General features: G+C 42.4%; 1 protein-coding gene across 3 annotated transcripts in view; it reads right to left on the bottom strand.

Moving 5' to 3' along the window:
- The window catches only part of Khdrbs3 (KH RNA binding domain containing, signal transduction associated 3), a 153,215-nt gene that overhangs the window by 87,835 nt on the left and 43,336 nt on the right, over positions 1-22,044 (bottom strand). For all 3 annotated transcript variants that reach the window (XR_005287001.2, XR_005287000.2, XM_038344100.2), the window contains exon 2: positions 5,688-5,806. Coding sequence is in view for 1 of the 3 variants with exons in the window: in XM_038344100.2 (XP_038200028.1) it covers positions 5,688-5,806 (119 nt within the window). In the remaining 2 variants the exon portion in view is untranslated. The remainder of the gene's footprint in view (positions 1-5,687; positions 5,807-22,044) is intronic.

The raw sequence follows: 22,044 nt of genomic DNA, 5'->3' as shown, positions 1-22,044 counted from the left end.
TATTCACGTGTTATATATTCACCACATACACACACTAGACCAACAGCTTCCATGGGGTAAACTACTGAATAGCTGGATCTGAAACTGCCTGCAATACACTCCAAGGGAGAAAAAAAGGAAGAAGTCAGTAAACATTAAGACAGGTCTTTTAACATGGTCTACAGCATCCCCTTCAACACGAGATTGCTTGGGCCATGCTTCCTGAAACAGAACCCCACATCCTCCAAGAGAGCTCAAGTCCCTCTAGTCTAGAAAAGTGTGCAGTACCTCTAGCTTAAGTAGACCCTACACTCTCACCCTTAACCAATTCCTTCATGTCTTCTATTCAAATCTGTGTATCTTGTGGAAATAATATTTATGAGCAAATGAAATAAATGGCTTGTAATTTCCAATACATCTGATCTACATCCACGCTCAGCACCTGGAGGAAACACCAAATGTCAGCATGTCTTACTTGTGATCCTGGCACGGATGACCTCTGCAAGAGTTGACCTTCCTCAAAGCAACACTCTATAAATGTGCCCAAATGACCCTCCTGTCCTCTAGTCACCTGTATTTCCCACTCAAGTGAGTTTGAGACAATAACTGAATCGCTATAGTTTTCCCATAACAAACTCAGTTCAGGAAAGACCCTCAAATGTCAGTCACAAAACCAGTGCCAGGAGAAAATAATTCAGTAAGTTTAAGGCTCTTTATAAACTAGAACTCCACACCCAACAGTTCTCTCTTGCTGCAGAAGCTCAAAGTCTACAGCCAGTATGAACTCCATCAAGAACTGCACTGCCCCTCTAGCTACTCTGAGGGGCAGTCTTCCACTCTCCTCCAGTTGAAGCTAACTGACAGCAGTAGGAGAGCTTCTACAGCTCTACACACATTTCTACAAAGCTGCTTGCAGGGGTGGCTAGGTGATGCTGATGGGAGGCATCCAGCCTGCCACAGACACTGTAAACAAATGCACTGTGCCTGAATCTGTTATTCACAGAAATTACATGGCTTCCTATCTCAAAGTTGATACTGAAAAGGAATATTAATTTTAAGACACTATATTTATGTATTACTCTACACATGAACTCATATATAACAAAGCATCAATTTTAAAGTAAATATCATGTACCCAAATATTATTAAAAGGAGTTGCCGTGTCTGCTCATCATCCTATCCATTCCATGTGCCATTTTTGCTTAGTAACGTCCACACTTTCTATTTATATAAAAATGTATCTGCCTAACTCTGTAAAGAGTAAAGCTGGTCACAATGTAAAACCTACAGGTGTCAACCATAAACTGTCCATGCCTGAACAAAAAAAAAAAAATCAAAGTTGACTATTGTGAGCCCTGGAAAGCAACAGAAAACAGGCACATTCTGAAAGAAGAAACCCCAAAAGGGTTAGAACAGAAGATCTGCGAAAATCTTAGGCTGCCTGTTACCATATACTCTGGCATTAGACGCAAAGTCAAGCTTAAAAAAAAAAAAAAAAAAAAAAGAGTTCAACTCTTATTAATTACTGTCTGAATAGAATCTGGTTAATTAGCTACTAACAAGACATCAGTGTAGTTCAGAGAATTGCAACAGAGCTGAGCCCAGAATGGACATTCATAATGTCTGGGATAGAATCTAAAATTACTCAACACGACAGACAGCACAACTCTTCAAGTTAAGAGAGTGCTAACCTAATCTAATGACATGACCAAGACTTCAGAACTAACCGACCCAGAGTTCCAAGCATCTGCTTGAATTGATGGTGTAAAGGAAGCTAGCATCTGAAGGGCTGGAGACCTGACTACGAGCCCCCAAAGCTGGGTAAAACGAGGTGCAGAAGCATCCATCTGCAATCCCCAGAGACAGGAAGCTGAGGCAGAAGAATCTCCAGCAGCTGTGGGCCAGCTAGTTGAGGTAAGCAGGTGGGATCAACCAGAAGAGCCAGTCTGTCTCAAACAGGGTCAAAGGCCAGGACCCACACCCAAGGTTTTTCTCTGAATTCCACACACACAGTGGTGCACTCACACATTTATCAAGAGCTCCCATCTTACACACACACACAAACACACACACACACACACACACACACACACACACACACTTGGAGTAAATGGGGTAAAGAAAAAAAACAGGCAAGAGAAAAGTGTAACATACATGTTAATTACTGTAGGTGACATTAAAAACATTTACCTAGTGGAATAATAGCAAAATGAATACAACAGAGAAAATAAATACAACAATGAAAATCTAATCTGAAGAACAGGGGGGAAAAGCAACCATCAAACAAAAATGTAGCTAACAAAAGCAAGCAAGCAGAATGCTAGGAATGACTGAGGACATCAGAGGGAGTGCACTGGCCCACTGGACTCTAGAGAGAGAATCAGAAGATATATGCAAAGGAACAGTATTTAAAATATGATGAAATGGACAAGCCCCATAAAAATGACTTTTTCAGAAAAACCCAATTAGCAAATATAACTAGTGTCACAACAGGCAATGAATTCATCAGCTTTGAGTGAACTCTACCCAAGTCTTTGAAAGAGAGAGCAACAAAGAGCACTTTCTTACTCACTTTTTAGAAACAACATAAGACCAGTAACAAAATCCCACAAAAATATTACATACAAGTTGTAGGACATTATCACTGGAGAATATATATGATTCTGAATCCAGAAGTATGCAAATTAACATCTTTATCAAGTAGCCTTTAACAAAGGATTAATTCAGAGCAATAAAAACTTAATATTTAGTCTGAAAACAAGGTAAGCAATACCTAGTATTTACCTTAACAAAGGCAAAAATACATTCAGCAAAATTCGTAGTGAGTGTGGATCAAAGTTCTCAGAAAAGATGAAAGGGAAGGAAGCAGCTTCTGGCTCCTACCTAGAAAGAAAGACCTAGGAGAAGCTGGGAGCTAATGCAGGCACAATTTAAAGCATGCTCACAAGCGCTCAGGGATGGGAGTGCCAAAGGCTACCTAGATCTGCTGTGCCCAGAGAATTCCATCAATTTGCATTTCCGGCATTAACTCAAGAGTATCACAAATAATTTGTTTTCAAGACCCCCGAAAGGTTGCCAAGAACACCCCCCAAAAATTACTTCACCCAACTGCTGACTGAGACAAACCTAGCACACAGGATACACCATGAAAGATCCGACTAACAGTGCCCCCAAACAGCAGGAAGTAGTACGTACAGAACTATGATCATATTCCCAAATAGTTTATAATTGTTTGTTTACATTTAAAGAGGAATATGCTATAGAGATGAATAATTTGCTTTGGTATAGATCATGGCTTATTGATACAAATTTAAGGTCAATTTTGTTATATGTATATGTATTTCTGATCTTGATTAAGGTATTGTGATTGTGTAGCACATTTAAAAATGTAATGTATAATTAAGAAATATACGTTAATAGACTCATCTTTAATAATCAAGCCTGTAGTCATGTTAGATTTTCTAGATGTATAGAGATATATTTCAGTTAGATAGGTATTCTTCAAATCTTTCAGAATACGGCACTTAAATGTTTTAAAAATTGAGGACTTTTTATGATGGTGAGGAACATCTGCTCCTGGCAGCACCAATTATTTCAAGAGGAAGATGAGCATCGAAGAGGCTCCTTAGCCATTTGGGCAAGAAACTGCTCTTGCCTGCACATGCAGGACCCGCAGAGAAATGACTACTAAACTTGCCTAAATGTGAGATGATCCTTTGGGGTTCCTGCTTCATGAGTCTGCGAGATGTTCTGCAGGACACAAAAGCAAAGTGACTGACCTGTCTTTGAAATTTCCGCTGGAAAAATCTGCTGGATACTATGGGCCAGTGGGCTAAAGATTGGATGCCCCAATGGTACAGAAGAACTTTGGGTGACTTTCCAGGCAGCGAGATGTCTCTGTCATTTCTAGAGTTTTGGAATGTGCTTACAATGCACTTCCTGTTTACTTAGGTAATATTATATCCTTCTGGAGTCTTTCATGGAGTTGAAGAATTTATAGTTATAGTTTTCCTTAGTTATAATAAAAGATAAAGTAGATATAAATATTGTAACTGTAGTCTTGCTTGATACCTGTTTTGTTATATGTAGTTTTGCTCTGTTAAAGTTAAACCCTTCCTTTTTGTTTAAACAGAAAAGGGGAAATGGTGTAGGAGGTCCTTCTGACTATGTGTTGCTTTCATTAATGAATAAATTGCCTTGGCCTGTTGATAGGACAGAACTTATGTAGGCAGGGAAAACAGAACTGAATTCTGGGAGGACAAAAGCAGAGTCAAGGAGACACCACTGATCCACGGCCAGAGACAGACATGCTTTGCTGGTAAGCCACTGCCACGTGGCAACACACAGATTAATAGAAATGGGTTAAATTAAGATGTAAGACTTAGCCAATAAGAAGCTAGAGCTAATGGGCCTATCAGTGTTTTAATGAATACAGTTTCTGTGTGGTTATTTCATGTGTGAACTAGCCTGACGGCTGGGACAAACAAGCTGGCCCTCCTCCTACAGAGTACCTGGCTTTCTGTACCTACTGCTAAAGCTACAAATTAGGCTGCTAGGGCCAACCTTTAGATGGGGGCTAAACTCAAGGTCTCATGCCTAAGCAACAAACATGTTACCCACTAGTTGCCTCCTCAGTCTCTCTACCTGATTTTATAAGCCATGAATGCCATCAAAGCATCCCCACCTTCATGAACTGTCTAATTCTAGCACCTTCCAAAGGTCTCACCTCCAAACATGATTAACAGTCAAGTCTAGGGTTAAGTTTCCAACAAGGGACTGCTGAAGGACACAGCAAACCCACAGAAAACCTCTAAGTTACACAATCTACAAAAGTCATTTGAGATGCAATACCACCCTTAATGTAAAAGCTAAAATGATAAAAAATTTGTACCTATGACCTGTAAACAGCTCCTAGCAGTCAGTCATCAAAACACATGCAGCCAAGAGATAAACGGGTCAAACAACGTGTCCTTCACAACAATAGGCACAAGTACCCAGAGCTGTTAGTCATCAGAGCACAAGGAAAGACCAATGGAACAAGAGAATGAGTAACAAAACCCCGAGAGTGCAACACACTGTAGACGGAGCACAGGCAGGCACCATCCAAATTCTTTACCTATGGATACCACACACGGTGCAACTACTTCAGGGGGAAAAAGAATGGGAATTCTTTGAAAAATTGAACATTGCTCCATTTTAATAATTGGCATTTGGCCTGACAAATAAACCTACCTGCAGAAAATGACTCATAATAAATACAACATTCCTGCAATGTAATGTATAATAACATCAAAGTGAAAACCGTCTAAACTAGCCCCAGCACAGTAAGGATTATCACTCTGCAGCTCAAAGAAATGAACACTATATAAACCTATGAATAAACCTATATACGACCACATATGACACCTGAAAGTCTGTGCCAACAGGTGCTTACACGTGCACATGCCTGACACAGTTCTATGCATTTCACATAAACAAGCATAGTTCTAAACCACTAGATTTCATATTTTAAATGAGGAAAGGGAAAAGAAAGGCAGGTTGTGTACTTGGCTAGGATGACATGACTCCACAATTTATTCTGACATCAAACAAACAAGCAAAAGAATCAAACCACTAAGTTCACTATAAGGTTTGAACTAGCACCAAAAGTGTGTGAGCCAAAGAGCCTCTGCTCTCCAGGTTCAGGACAGCAGCAGGTCACACCTTACCTTGGGAAACTGCTTCACAGGAATCAGCACTTTCTGTCCCAGCTTCATGTTCTTGTTTATCACCACGTCAATGTACTTCTCTTCATCCTTGCCTTCTCCTTTCTGAAACTTTTCTATTTCTGTGGAGGCAAAAAGAGAGCCATGAAGCATGTGACACAGGCCTGCAGGTGTGGGGTCTGGCTAGCTAACTGTGGAAGGAAAGCACAGGCAGAAGTGCAGACTGTTAAATTGACATCATTTTTTCTAGTAATGACACATCTCCTATTCTACCAATGAAATCCTCACAGATGAAAAAGGCACAAAGCACAGCTCTCAAAGCAGCCCTCAGCTATACGTGCTAACGAAGGGAAAAATGGACAAAGACAAAATCAAACAATTAAACAGAAATTAATAATTAAGCCCCCTGGGAGCTCCCGTGTCTGTTCTCAGCTCAGCATTACTCAGCACCAGTGCCCTAATAACTGCTCTTGCCTGGCATTCTAAAGCCTGTACTGTCAAGAATTGGCTCAAAGACACAAAACAGAAGAACAAGGAGGGGCATTAGAGGGGTTGAAGGGAGGAATGGGAGGGTGGAAAATTATTTAATCATAGTTTTGTTTCAATTTTTTGTATTTTTTTTTTAAAAACTGTCTCTAAGTTGGTTTGGAAATCCTATTTCTACAAACATCTACTGTGGTCCAGCACCTGCCACAGGCAAGGCTCAGAATCTAGAAAGAGCATACATTGCCACTCACTCTGTGTATCGTCTACAGCCCCTGGTTCGGGTACTTCCACCACAAGTACTTTTATGACCTTTCACCCCCAACAACTGCAAGATACAGGCTCAGAGAAAGAGCAAGAGCTGGGGTGACATGAGCACATGAAGGGAGATGGCTTGCTTATTTAATTCTCTCTCTCTCCCTCTCTCTCTGTGTCTGTCTGTCTGTCTGTCTGTCTGTCTTTGTCTCTGTCCTGGAGACTGTGGGTGCAGTGGGCGGGTTATGCACGCATGCCCACTCTCACTCCAACTCCAGGCAGAATCCCTGGGTACCTGGCTGGCATTAGAGGTCTGACGGCGCCAGGAGACACTGCAACAGGAACTAGAGTGCTGGGGAAGGATATGAGAGGAAGGAAAGGGTCTGTAGATGAGAAACGCTCAGGCATCTCCCATAAATAAACACCAAGTTGGAAAATTTTGGTGTCAATGTTATGATAAACTAATAGTTTTTATTCTTCAGTAAAAAGCACTAAGTCCTTTGGAGCAACCCAGAGGAAGGGCATATGGAAACCTATCTTACTGACACGTGACACAGTGGTGGTTAAGAATGATGAGTATAAAGGGGGTGGAGGAGGAGGAGATGAATTAACCAAAGCTAAGGGTTCTGAAAACACTTCATGGAAGCTTACCAGTTAGTACGATAATTTAAAAACATATTTTTTAAGTAGTAGTTCAAATGGAAGAAGTCTGCATAAATGGCCAGTGCTGCTCCAGGAAGACATGGCTATTCAACAAAAACAGCACTACCAGACACAAGACATCTCCCCAGAGGTCTCCAAAACAACACAGGCTACAGCAGCGCTCTTGGTTGCCCACCAGAGCCACAAAGCAAGACCCAATTGCTGAAGACATCACATACATTGGCCAAAGAACATAAATTAATATCTTACAAAGAAACTTTCTCACTACTGGTTAGCTTTCATTAGTAGCTGCAGCTACCTGTATAAAACGAGCCAGCTGAAATTCCAATATGGAGGAGGGAGGAAATTCAAAGGCCTCCTGCCTAATGGAGGAGCCAAGAGCTGAGGAAGACTCATTCTTTGGGGGCGTGGCCACTGGTAGGCTGACTAAGCTCCAGTGGTTGGCCCACTCCCTATGCACTTATGAGCAGCATTAATTCATCTTAGTGGAGGGGGGGGGTCATGTAGTTGGGAGAGAGACAAGTAATTAAACAGAAACAAGTCAAAAGTCAGCTGCTTCATTGAGCATAATCCAAGACTTCAGTTTTAATTAGTAAAAGAAAATAAATCCCATCTTTTATTATCTATTCATGTAATAATTAGAAATAATCTTTGACAAAAGAGTTAACAAACTAGGTAAACTAAAATTTCCTTTAAAACAACTAGGCTGTTCCGTTCCCCACTTTTCACGTCTGCGTGAGATGCATGCATGCTTTGATAAGAGTGTGAATACAGGGGAGCCTAGGTGTACATCCTCGCATATAGAGGTTAGGTTAGTGCCGAATCATCATTGATAGTCTGCCCCACCCTGACTAACATCCTTGATAGTCTGCCCCCACCCTGACTTACCCATTGGAGCAAGGTGCCTCAATCAAACCCAGAGCTCACTGATATTACTAGTCTTGTTAGCCAAGCTGCTCTGGGGATCCTGTCTCTGCATCTGTGGCATTTACATGAGAGTCTAGTGATCTGAACTCTGGTCCTCACATTTTCAAGCAATCACTTGAACTACTGAACTATCTCATCTCTGTAAGCCAATCAACCACAATTTTATTATATGTTTATTTAATGATTATGAGTAATTTTGATGTTTTCAGGAAATCCATCAAAATACAATCTGTGTGTGGGGGGGGGTATACAACGGTGCCAGCCAACCTGCAAAATCAAGACAGTTGTCTGTGATTGGATTCCTAGCCTATGCTACTCAGGACAGAAAAGTAGCTCGGGTTCCTGAAGCTCCCCACAGATACATGTATCCCTTTTGCTGGCTATAAAAATGAAGTCAGCGAGCAAGGATCCCATCCTGGAAAGACGCACTGGGGCTCTGACTTTCACTGCCCTCAGCTCACACCTAGTATCACACACCTTCACTGAATTCACAGCCACCTTCCCACTCAGAAGCAAACCATCATGCGATGGAGGTTTTGGAGAATACAGAGGTAGGTAATGCTGTTTTCAAGTCACAGACCCAAACCACTGTTATTTCAGAAACGACATCTGCTTTAGTCTCAGTTTGTGCTTTGTTTGAATGTGAAATGTCCCCATGGGCTCCTGTGATTGAACCTTTGGTCCTCAGCTGTTTGCATGCTTTAGCATGGTGTAGAAGAGTAGGAGATGGGAGTCTTGCTGCAGGAAGTGAGTCACGGGTCGGGGGAGGGCTTGAGAATTTAGACTGTGCTTAACTTTGTATGTGCTCTCCACTGGAAGGTACAAGGAACTAGCAGCCATACACTGCTACCTTGTGTTACCATGCTACATGGATGCACTAAATTCCCTAGAACGATGGGCTAAACTCTTCCTTTTCCAGGTTGCTTCTTATCAGGTATTTGGTCAAAGCAATGAGAAGAGTAACTAATACTGTTTGTTAATCTGGTAATTTCCTGGCCCAGAGCTTCTGAAGCAATGGCCTCTTTTTAACCCAATACATAAAATATACCAATATATACAAATCCTCTAAAAATATACCCAAAGATATAAGTTCACTGTGTATACACATTATCTCCCTGCAGTAAATAAGAAAATGGTAACCAAAGTAAAATGCTGCATGGAGGGGAAGTGAGTATTTTTAAATTATGTGACTATTATTATTAATTTAAAAGTATAAAATTTAAGTTAAGTTTTAGAGAATTGTTTTAAATTCAAAAAGCACTTTTAATAAATAAATTTTATAAGTAAAATGCATAAAGAGATGTCCACACTCAAGTTTTACACTTTGGCTGGGAATGAAAAGCTCTTCACAGCTCACTCGGTCCTCTTCCTGGGCTTCTTCACTGGAACCAAGAAGTGGAATCCACCAGGAATGCATCTCACTTAAATACAGACAGGTTTGGAAACTACATGCAGAGAACCTGGAGAATCAGTAATATTTTAATGGACTGACGTTCACCTGTACTGAGAGAATACCTACTAGCATGTACCTAAAGCCTATTAAGTTCTGAGATACTATGTATGAAGAGAGTCCACAGAGCAAGGAGAGACAAATGTAATATTGTGTACAAAATGCTACAGAAAGGAGCGACTGCTTTGAGATGTGCAAGATTACTTAAAAATCAGAAAAATTCAGGCCTAAATTCTTAAAAGGTCTGGTGAAGAAGAATTATAGGCAAAGGGGTATGGGTTTCTCAGTGAGGGGGTGCAGCCCCAGGAGACACTACTGCAAGGGTGTTCATCTACACACTGAGAATCCCAACTTTTACTAAGGTCTCATGGTTTTTCTTATAATGTTACAAAACCTCGGTTCTCACAGAATGCTGGGCAGATTAAGGTGGAGGGATGAGGACAAAAGTACAAGAAGGCAGGCCAGGTTCTTAACGTCAACATGAAATAGTGACTGACAGATCAGTAACAAATAGGGAGCTGCACTAAATGTCAGCCGGTGCAGCAGGAGCATCCTAAAGGAAAGGAGACTGGGCAGTGCATAGGAAGCGAAAAGCAGGCAGGTCAAGAGATGTGATGGGCAGACACAGAAAGGGGATAAGTTAACTGTTGGAATTAGCAGCAAATGGGAGATGAACCTGGTTCGTTTAAGAGGGGTCAGAGGACTGACTGAAAGAGATGATAAGGAGGTACACATCATGTTCAAAGAAGCATGGAACCTAATACTGAATGTCCTGTTGAAGTGACCACAAAGGGATGTCTCCACACTCGGCCCCCCTTCCATTCTTCCCTGTGGTGTACAAACATGATCACCCACCACATCTGAGGCAGTCAACTTTGTTTCCTACACTGGGACACACTGGTGCACTGTGTGTTTAGCCTGGCTTCCTACAGTGGATACAAGGTACAATATGTCAGCCTTGTTTTCTATACTGGAACACGAAGCACGGTGTCTAGTCGAAATCCCACTTTCTAGTGAGACAACCTTCAAGTACCTGAAAATTGTTCTTTGATGATTCCTCAGCTGTTAGTTCCTACTTAAGGTCTGTCTTATCCAGCAGACTTCTTTCCCAATACTTCACAGTGCCCCCTCCTTCAGCGTGCCTCACACATGACTTTCAAATAATGGGGAAACGCTGACTCAGCATTCTTAGCATCACCTACACCTGTGTACTATCTCAGCTGCTTACTCTCACTCCACCCCAGTGTCTCAGTTGGATGTTAGTCAGTTTTCCATGACGATTTCTAAAAAAAAATCACATAATTAGTAAGAGAGTCAGAACTCAAAGTCTAGACCTCCCCTAACATGTATCAACAACAGGTCATTAATATGCTTTTATTGAGGGAACAGCCAAACAATGAAACTTGTAAATTGTGTGTTATGTGTGTATCGGGATACGGCTTGTAGATTGTTGTTACAAACTAGAATGGAAAGGCAAGTATTCAGGAAGCAACGAGTTCCTAGGTTGAGCACACATAGAACGTGTGCTTCTGTAGAAAAGACATTAATTTGAAACTCTCACATTGCAACCTGGCCTTCCTGGAGTTTCTTTCTTGTTGAGTAACTGACCTGGAAAGTGAGATTCCAGAAAGAAAAGGGTAAATTTGATCATCTGAGCAACTTGATAAAGGGTTGCACACAAAAAGCATGGGGCTGGAGAGATGGTTCAGTGTTTGCAAGCACTTGCTTTTCTTGCAAGAAACCTGGGTTGGGTTCCCAACACACACATGGTGGCTCACACTCATCCATTATGTCGAGTCCCGAGAGAACCCTACCCATCTGTGGGGACCAGGCATGCACTCAGTGTACTTACATACATTCAAGCAAAACATTCAAACACATAAAATAAAACTAAATCTTCTTTTACAACCCCAACAAAGGTATGAGTAACCAGAGCAATGAAGAATTAAGAGGGACTCAGGGTTAAAATGGGGAGGACTGAGGGAGCAAGGGCAGAGGAGGGTCCGGGCTAAGACACAAGAAGGAAGAGGGAGAAAGGACAGGAGCAGAAGTGGGGGAGATAGGGAGGTACTAGAGAGAAGCAGCAGCAGGAGCATGAACTTGCACAGAGGCAGGCAGTAAACTCAGGCACACCACAGGGAGAACAAAGAAATGAAGTATTCTGAGGTCACCTCTGCTCCTTGCTGCCCATCTTTGCTGGTAGGAGAAACCATATGGTTATGAATATAACAAGAGACCATAGGACAAAGAGGTTTGTCCACCACCTCTGAGGGACAGAGTGGCAGGGAAGGTGTAAAGCAGCAATGTAAGGCCTCTGGCATCGGAAAAGCATGGGGTAGGTCTAACAAAGCTCCAGGTGGGCTGGGTACACGTAAAGCCACACAGCAAAGGCCAGGAGACACAGTGAAGCGGCGGGAAAGCACTTTGAGCAATGCCGACCTGATTATTATGACTTTGGGGACTATGACTCATCGTGTACAGGCCTGTGGATTCTCTTTCCATTCTAAAAGTTTCCATTTCTTACATGGTTTTCCAGAGCAGGATGCCCATGCTTAGGAAGCCAGCCAAAGGCAGGTTAAGGAGGACAGGAATCAGAACTCCAGTGCTCTGCTATTAGAGGCCAAGTCTCCACTTTCTCTTTACTCTAAAGAATACATATGGGTGTTACCATGCTTGGTTATTTCAGTTCTGAGTGTGCATTTCAGTCTTGTGAAGCACAGTCTCACTGTTACAGAACACAAACTTTTCTTCCTCTGCAGAGATGGAACAGTACACCTGTTCGACGATCATTTCCTACAAGCCCTTTTCTCCACTGCCCCTAGCTACTTTCTGTCCTATGAATGCAGGGCTGGCTGAGGCTATCTCACATATGCAAACACACAAATTATTATGATATGTGTGTGTGTCATGCACTACAATGCCCTCGACATTCACCCTTACTGTATCATGACATATGTCTCTCTTTACTTCCCTGGCCTGTTTCTGCCATATCTCAGACTTTAGCAGGCCCCAGACCTTAGCAGAACTGAAGCCATGTTAGAAGTCCCATTTGGGCTTTAAAACCCAGCACGTAGCCTATACCATCTGTCAAAACAGGAGCAAAGGCTAGGTCAATTGTACTAGGAAAAGTTCCCCAGTGGAAAGACCCTAAATGTACCAGCTCTGCTTTTTGGCTTCTGTAGTTATGCTTCCTGCTAACTACAATGTAACAAGAATGAGGTTCTTGTGAATGAAAGACAGAGAGCAGTATGGGTCTGGGCTGCATGATTTGGGCAAGTTCCTCATGCAGCTGTCAGCCAGCAATACAGTAAGAGTGTCACTGCGTGTTCTCTGGTGGACCTTACCCCGTAACATCAGCTACTGTGAACGACTAACAATTTCTATCTCATTTGACATAAGCTGTTACAGTGTTCTTCTGAGGGCTGTAACCGTGAGTGTCCCCAGACCTTGAATACCGGCACAACTGCTCCTCCTCCTTAAATCTCCGCAAGCAGGCTCCTCGGAGAAGCACTGCTTCCGTGTCAAAAGAAGGGCAGAAGAAGAGAACCTCAATGACAGTGACTGCCTGTGAGGTTTGAAAGGAGGGCTAAAGGAATTTTGTGTGGCATCAAGAATTGGTCAAGACCCAAACCCAAATGAAAAGTAAAGAAAGTACCCTACAGCCCAGCACTCGGGAGGCAGAGGCAGGCGGATCTCTGTGAGTTCGAGACCAGCCTGGTCTACAAGAGCTAGTTCCAGGACAGGCTCTAAAGCTGCAGAGAAACCCTGTCTCGAAAAAACCAAAAAAGAAAGTACCCTACAGAATTAAGTAAAAACAAGAAATTCAAACAGAAGCAGCAATGGCAAAAAAAAAAAAAAAAAAAAAAAAAAAGCAGAAGCAAGGACAGAGGCACAGTCACAAGCCGAAGCCAATGGTGATTCTCTCACAAAGGACTTGCTGTTCTGCATGGCTCACCCACAACACAGCCGATTGGTTCTATGACTTTAAGGGAAACACAAATTGATCTTCTGGCTCAGCCCCCACAGTAGGAAGAGAGATGGCAGATAGGTCCAAACCCCTTGAATCCAATGCTGACTGCTCAGTTCTTCCTAGGGACTGACGAACTGTGAGAGCTGTTCTTGGGTGTCAACTTGACTACATCTGGAAGTAAAAAACCCAAGGGCCTGGGTACACCTGTGAGGGATTTTTTTTTTTTCTTAATTAAATGATTTGAAGTGGGAAGACCCACTTTTAATCCAGATTTTTTTTTTTTGAGGTGGGATGAGCCACCTTTAATCTGCCTCACTTTCTGCTGGCAGTCACTATAAAAGACATGGAAGAAGGAAGCTTGCTCTCTTTGCCTGCTTCCTCTCATTCTCAGGGGCAAATCCAGCTGAGACGTCCAGACCGTCTGAACAACAACAACTGGATTCTTGGAATTTCAATTTGTAGGTAGCCATTGTTAGAGTAGCTGGGCCACATCCTATAAGCACCTCTCTTTTGATAAGATGGATGGATAGACAGACAGACAGACACACAGACATAGACATAGATATATTTTTTCTATAAATTCTATTCCTCTAGGACACCTGTTCTCAACTTGTGTGCCACAATCCTTTCAGCAAACTTCTATCTCCAAAAATATTTACATTATGGTTTATAACAGTGGCAAAATTATAGTTATGAAGTAATAACAAAAATAATTTTATGGTTGGGTGTCAAGACGACATGAGGAACTATATGAAAGGATTATATTATTAGGAAGGTTGAGAACTAGTGCTGTAGGTACCAGAAGTAGTTCTAGACCAGCAGAAGTATACAGATGTATTTTGTAAGTATTTAAATAGGCCTTACATTTTGCCAATACCTACAGTTACTGAAGCCCCTCCACCTAAGAGAGTATTAAAAGCCCATTGTGTGAACTGTTTTACAAACCTAAAGAGACGAACGTATTTGGTTATCCTCATTCACTAATTGCGAAAGGCGATGAATTTGCTGACTATATAAAACGTTTGACAATTTGGGGAAAAATAAGGAAAATGATGATGCTGGTCAGTTGCTACCAGCATCTCCGGATGAACGGATAAAGAAAAAGAATGAGCTCTGTGATTAAAAAGAAGAAAAAAAAAACACAACTTTTTTTTTAAGTCTCCGAATATGGTGAAGGGCAGCAATGAGCTCAGTTACCAACCAGCTCTACCTGCACATAAACTGTCTAAAGGAAGCATGGTCTTGAAGAGACTCTTCTCTCCAGCAGCCACAGGCCTGTTGTGGAAAGTTGTGGAAAACCAAACATGAGCCCTTATCCTATGGTTAACTGAATTAGATCCAAAATTCAAGCCCCAGGCTCAGAGGGTGTCAGCAGTCAAAGTAGGGGCACCAATTGGTAGGGAATGGGATCCTGTAGGTGGGGTGGAGATGTGTGAGAGAACCCTACTAAAGATGAGAGGTTTGAACTCTCCGATGCTCAAGGGTTAATGTCACTGGAGGAAGTTGTCTCTCCATCCTAGCACAGTACTCCTACCACCCCCACCCATCCCCCCCACCCTGCCCCACTCCCCCACCCAGATATTGCCTTTTCAGCCTCTGACTGAGGAAATTAACCCTTCATTGTCTGCTAAAACAGCAGTGACTTCCTCTGAAGGAGATGCCAGGCAAGACAATACTGAAATCCCTTAGGGCCGTCAGACAGTTGTCTCTAAACCTATAAGCAGACTTCAGGCTAAGCGGGCTCCTAGATGGGAGGTAAAAAGTGTAGTACAAGAGGAGGTTTAATGAGCTTGCTAATTCATTCAAGCACAAGTATAGGGAATATGTGGGAAATGGATTGTAAGAGTGTGCAATAATTGTGAAAGGAACATAAAACTGGATCAGGCTGAGTTTACTGATACGGGCCCTCTGAGTAGACTTGAGGTTTAAAATGGAAGCCCGCACAATTGAAAAAGCTGTCAGTTTGTCTGAATGGTTAGCTGAAGCATTTGTCAAAGGGCAGCCTACTGGAAAGTAGCTGGAGATGCTTGATACCCTTGGCTTAGTGCTGACAAAGGGGCTCTAAGGGCCAGGGAAATCGCAATGCTAGAGTGCGTATGCTGTGTAAAGCCTCGTCCTCCACAATGGGAAGGCCCAGATGACAAGCCCTTCACTCATCCTATAATATGCAAATGGTGAGAGCACATTTGAGACTCTAGCTGTCACTCCTCTCCTTGTGACAGGCCTGAGGGCTGCAGATGCGGCTGCGCAGCTGGCTGGATTAAATGTAATGGGTTTGATTGGCCTCTAAGTAGCAGGGGCCAGGTATCAGCACTCAATCACCCAAAAGAAGTGATTATAGTTATCATAACAGCACAGACAACGCAACATCCATAATGGCCTAACCAGAAATAGGCAACACAGGCAAAGTGATGTTAGTGGTGCCATGACTTATATGGGCCGTTGGTACTGGCTAATCAATCATGATGCCTCGTTTGTTTATCTGCAGAAGTGAAAAAGAAATCTCAAATGAAAGAAGTTCCACTGGATCGTGGCAAAAGGGAATCTCAATCCACGAACCAATTTCCATATTTGAGCCAGTTTGTAGACCAGAATCCCTTAAAAGGGCTGACAAGGACCTTGGTAAAATACCTAAGAGTTTTACTGTTAGCCCTCTCCAGCCCTACTGTTAATCTTTCCCCAGAGAGACCTGTGGCCTTCTACAAGAGTGGTGGTATAATGGCGAAGGGACAGACTTTCTCCCGAACTGATGCTGACTCTGGTGACCTGGTGGCAGGGTGACTACATTGGAGCACTTCCTCTGTGGAAAAGACAACACTTTGTTTTCTCCTTATTGAGTAGATACCTATTCTGGTTATAGATTTGCCTTTCCTGAGTGTAATACTGCTAACAAAACTATCTGTGGACTTGCAGAACAGCTTATCCACCACCATGGTATACCACACAGTATTGCTTCTGACCAAGGAATCACTTCACAGCTAGAGAAGTGCGACAGTGGGTCCACAATCATGGAATCCACTGGTGTTACCATGGTACCCACCATCATGAAGCAGCTAGCCTGTCAGAAAAATAGAGTGGCCTTTGGAAGACACCGTTACAGCTCCAGTTAGGTAGCAGCAGCCTGGAGGGCTGAGGTAGGGTTCTCCACAAAGCAGGATATGCTTTGAATCAGTGCCCAGTATATGGTACAGTTTCTTCTATAGCTACGACCCACAGGTCCAGCAATCAAGGGGTGGAAAAGGGAATAGTTCCACTCACTATCACCCATAATGAACCACTAGGAGAATTTTGCTTGCTGTTCCCACAACCATTAAGTTCTGCTGGCCTAGAAGTTTGAGTTCCAGAAGGAAGGTACTCCTGCCAGGAAACACAACAAACATTCCAATGAACTGGAAGCTCAGACTCCCCCTAGCTACTCTGGGCTTCTGATGCTCTTAAGTCAACGGGCTAAGAAAGGAGTAACAGTGTTAGAAGAGGGTGGCTGATCCAGATGGCCACGGTGAAATTTCATTGCTTCTCCACAATGGATATAAGAAATATTGTGTCTGGGGTGCAGGGAGTCTCTGGGTGCCACCACATCCTGTGATTAGATTTAATGGGACACTACCAATCCACACAGGATGACAAAGGGCGCAGACCCAACAAGAATGAAGGTATGAGCCATTCTTCTTCCTCTAGGAAAAAGAACCAAGACCTGCTGAGTGTTTGCTAAAATGGTGGAGGAAATACAGAATGGGTAGTAGAGGAAGGTAGTTATAAATACCAGCTAAGGTCTTGCGATCAGTTACAGAAATGAGGATTATAATTGATGAGTATTTCTGTATTATTTTTAAGAATGTATTTGTGCAGATATCTGCGTTTCCTTTTCTTGATTTCTTTATTGTGTAATGTAACATCAATTAAGAGACTATTAATGGTTATCACATATAAGTTCTGAAATACCAAAAGAATGTCTCTCTAGGGACATTGCCACCTATTGTAAAATTTATGTGTTTGAGGTTGTACAAGGGATAGCTATGTGAAACATAATTATGACCTAATTAAAAATATAATGTGGTTGTATAAAGAAGTTATATCAAGTTAAGTATAATTATGACCTGATCATTGGTCTTACTTGGAAATTAACATGACATAAGGGGATGTTATCATGTGTCAAGTTGATAAACATTGGGCTTGTGATTGATGGCTATTCTTGGTTGTCAACTACATCTGGAATGATCTATAAACCAAGAGGCTAAATACACCCGTGAGGAATTTTTTTTCTTAATATTTGAAGTGAGAAATCCCAATTTTAATCTAGATCTTTTGAGGTGGGAAGGTAAACCTTTAATCCAATTGCTTAATCTGGGCTACACCCCTTGCTAGCAACCTATACAAAGGACTTGGAAGAAGGAAGCTTTGGCCTGCTTGCCCTTGCTCTTGCTCTCACTGTGAAGTCCACTCCCTCACTGGCATTAGAGCCAATATCTCTGGGATTTCAGGGTACACTGACGATCAGATGAGACACCCAGCCTTGTGAACTGGATTTTTGGATCTTCAGCTGTTAGACAGTCATTAATGGACCAGCTGGACCACAGCCTTGTAAGTTAACTCTAATGAATATGCATGGGACTAGATTAGATCTCTATAAAGTTCTGTTTCTCTAGAGAACCCTAATACACAAACTCTCCAAGAAGAAAAATAAAACTCAAAACCTCAAGAGAGGTTTTATAATTTAAGAGAGGAAATATTCAGCACACTTACTGTGCATGGCTATCAAAAGGGTCACCAAATCTGTGTCACCGATTACCCATCAAAAAAAGGAAAAACAAAAGAGATCTCAGCACCCTACAGGGTCAACATGAGGACTGCAGATGGCACTCAAAGTCATGACAGTAACGCAACAGAAGCAACTTCTACCTGGTGTTTCACATTTACAATAAAGGCCCCTACAATAGGGAGCTCTTGAAGGGCAGCATTTTTTTTCTTGTTTAACTTTGTAGCTCTAGAACAACCCAAAAATACAGTTCAGTATCCAATACCATGTTAAAACATTCCCAGACCCCAGGACTCTCGCTGCCCAGACCCACAGTCTTCTACTCCACAGAAGAAGAATGGGGCCCAGGAAAGACAGATGCCGGGCCCTACACCTTTGCTGTGCTCCATCCTCTAGTACTGGCACAGCAAGGGCCATATGCATTGTTTCTAGATAGCTGAACAGCTGTTTTAAAATAGCTGAAACAAGCTGAGCACACACATAAAGGGGTGGCAGCCAATGATTGAGTGGTCTTCTAGACGTCATGCTTTAGTAGTGTTTAAAAGGTGCTGTGCCATGAGGCTGTCCTAGACCCATGAGAGAACACAATCAGCCAGCTCTACCAAGACCAAGAGAGAAGGTAACATGGCCTTTACTAATGGAGACCAGCTACACAACGGGGAAGAGGTGTGAACCACAGCCTTTACTAATGGAGACCAGTTACTCAACGGAGAAGAGGTGTGAACCACAGCCTTTACTAATGGAGACCAGCTACACAAAAGAGAAGAGGTGTGAACCACAGCCTTTACTAATGGAGACCAGCTACACAACGGAGAAGTGGTGTGAACCACAGCCTTTACTAATGGAGACCAGCTACACAACAGAGGAGAGGTGTGGACCACAGCCTTCACTAATGGAGACCAGCTACACAACGGAGAAGAGGTGTGAACCACAGCCTTTACTAATGGAGACCAGCTACACAACAGAGAAGAGGTGTGAACCACAGCCTTTACTAATGGAGACCAGCTACACAACGGAGAAGAGGTGTGAACCACAGCCTTTACTAATGGAGACCAGCTACACAACGGAGAAGAGGTGTGAACCACAGCCTTTACTAATGGAGACCAGCTACACAACGGAGAAGAGGTGTGAACCACAGCCTTTACTAATGGAGACCAGCTACACAACGGAGAAGAGGTGTGAACCACAGCCTTTGCCAATCACCACAACCAATGTGACTACCAACAGGAGTCACAAAATCTACAGTAAAACAAGGAGTTCATGTAAGAAGAATGAAATACAGGCTCAACATTCAGAAAACAAGTTCAGAGTAAGCAGAACAGTACAGTTGGGGTTCAAGATTGATCTTAAGACATATGGATTACATTTCTAGCCATCAGAAATGCTATCTAACAGATAATTACAGTTTCACTGCATCTGCTGGTCTGGAAAGAAAATTTTAATTTCCAACCTTCTAAATGTTTCCATTACAAATTATTTAAATTAAGTAATGCAGGCCTAAAGGAACACCTCTTACATCCAAACCAGACATTTTTTCCTGCTAAAACCTGCCTAACCACCAATGACTCACTCAGCTCATCATCTTGCAAACAGTGTGCCATGAGAAGAAGCAAATGACATGGCAGAGTAGACACCTGTCACTGCCTAGTAAGGATGTGTAAGCTCATCATAAATACATGTAAACACATCATTAATGAAGGAAAAAGTGGCACTCTAAATAGTAAGCACTCTTGGAAACAAACTAATTTCCATTAATTGGAACAAATATTTTTAGAGAAAATACATAAGGGAAAAACCTACACATAAGGAAATGATAGTCATACTGATCTAGAAGGACAAGGAAGGGGAAAGAAGATGAAATTACTAATTTAGCATCTCGTGGGTAATTAAGAAAGCCAAGAAATGCTGCTGGACACTGGAATATATTTATGGCTTACTTCCCATGCAGGTAGTTCCTGCAGCAATGCCACAAGGTAGACAGAATCATCAATGCACAGGAGAACGTGCCTACGACTAAGACACCCTACACATCCGAGGCCTAGGCCTCACTCACTCTTTGTCATTACTACTCTCCAGGAGCGACTCTGATTCTGAGTACAAAATAAAGGTGCTTTAGATTATCATTACATTTGGGGACTCTCACAGTGTTAATGCAGGTGTGGCAGAGGAGCAGAGACTAGAGACTAAAACATCAAGATTAGCATACAAAGTAGCAGGCTAGGAACAGAAGACAGCCTATACCTAGGCTTCATTTGAGAACAGGGCAAAATGGGAGAGGGGCTCAATATTTTGAGGCCCTTTCCTCATCTCACTAGACAATCCCCATTCTGGGAGCCCTGACCTGAAACTCCATATATATTTCAGACTGGTCTGGAACTCAGTTGCCTTTCTCTGTCTCCAGGCACTTGGATTAAACGAGTATATCACCACACTCTACTGTTTCTATTTCCAGCCAGCCATGCAGCCCTCATGCAATTCTTTGCCTTAAGACAATAGAAGCCTGGCACTCAGAGCCCTCTGAATATGGATTCCTAATTTTCATTTCCCTGACACTCTGGGCTTTCTCACTGTTTCCCTGACCACCAGGCTGAACTTAAAAAGCGGGTTTTGTGTGTGTGTGTGTTTTCCCTTCCATTTCCTCTCTTCCTGGCAAATGGTCAGATTTTCAACTTGCATGTCCTACTTCCCCACACACAAACTTTAATAAAACTGTCTTTGGGGTCAGGTGTTGGAGGCACACACCTTTAATCCCAGCCCTTGGGAGGCAGTGAATTCCTCTGAGTTCCAGGACAGCTAGGGCTGCGAGCTTTTATTTACAATAACTACTCTGTGATTTATTCATTCCATTAGAAGAACAATAACAGGCCAGCATTACTTAAGATGGCTGTCTACCTCCCTATATTCCTATAGAAGAAAAGAGAAACAGCTCTGATAGCACCATCATTCTGGAAAAGAAAACACACTGCACCTTTCCAATGAGAAAGAGCCAACAACAGCAAGTAAGAACCCGCCTAGCCAGTGAAATGACTTCCAGGCTTCCTCAGATACCTTGGCAAACTTTGCAAACTCTGTTTTGGATTCCTGCAGCCTAATAACCTCAGGGTCTGAGGACAGTGGGCTGGAGTATGTTCCCTGAGTCATATATGTGAGGCAGTTTGTAGTTTCTTTACATATTTATCCACTTCTGGGAGTTGACTCAAAAGCTTGGCTACAGGGGCTGGAGAGATGGCTCAGAAGTTAAAGAGCATTGCCTGCTCTGCCAAAGGTCCCGAGTTCAATTCCCAGCAACCACATGGTGGCTCACAACCATCTGTAATAGGGTCTGGTGCCCTCTTCTGGCCTGTAGACATACACACAGACAGAATATTGTATATATAATGAATGAATAAATAAATATTTTTTAAAAAAGCTTGGCTACAGTGTGTAGTGCCAGGAGAAACAGCAAAGGGTGACATTTTTCTGCTTAGTGCCTGCATTCCCCATACAGATGCAGGGCTCAATGGCAGTCCTAGTTTTAATTCTGAGATCTCTTATATAATTTTTCATCAGGGCTGTACTAATTCACATTTCCACCAGAGTGTAAAACGTTTCTGCACATATGCCAACACTTGTCTCTGTATTGTTTGTAATGTCCTCTTGATTTCTCCTTAATTATAGTCTGTGTGTGTCTCTGTGTCTCTGTCTCTGTCTCTCTCTCTCTCACACACACACACACACACGACATTACAGTAAAGAAAAATAGGAAGATATGCTTGTTCATTCCATAATGAAATTTAAGTTTGCCTCCTTATTCCAAAGCCTTCAGAAGTTACTGTGTTCTGGCCCTTAAATGGTTGTTGCAATTTTGAAACAATAA

This window comes from Arvicola amphibius, chromosome 9 (genome assembly GCF_903992535.2).
Source record: "Arvicola amphibius chromosome 9, mArvAmp1.2, whole genome shotgun sequence".
In the NCBI taxonomy this organism is placed as follows: domain Eukaryota; kingdom Metazoa; phylum Chordata; class Mammalia; order Rodentia; family Cricetidae; genus Arvicola; species Arvicola amphibius.
This window is presented reverse-complemented; position numbering and strand designations above follow the sequence as displayed.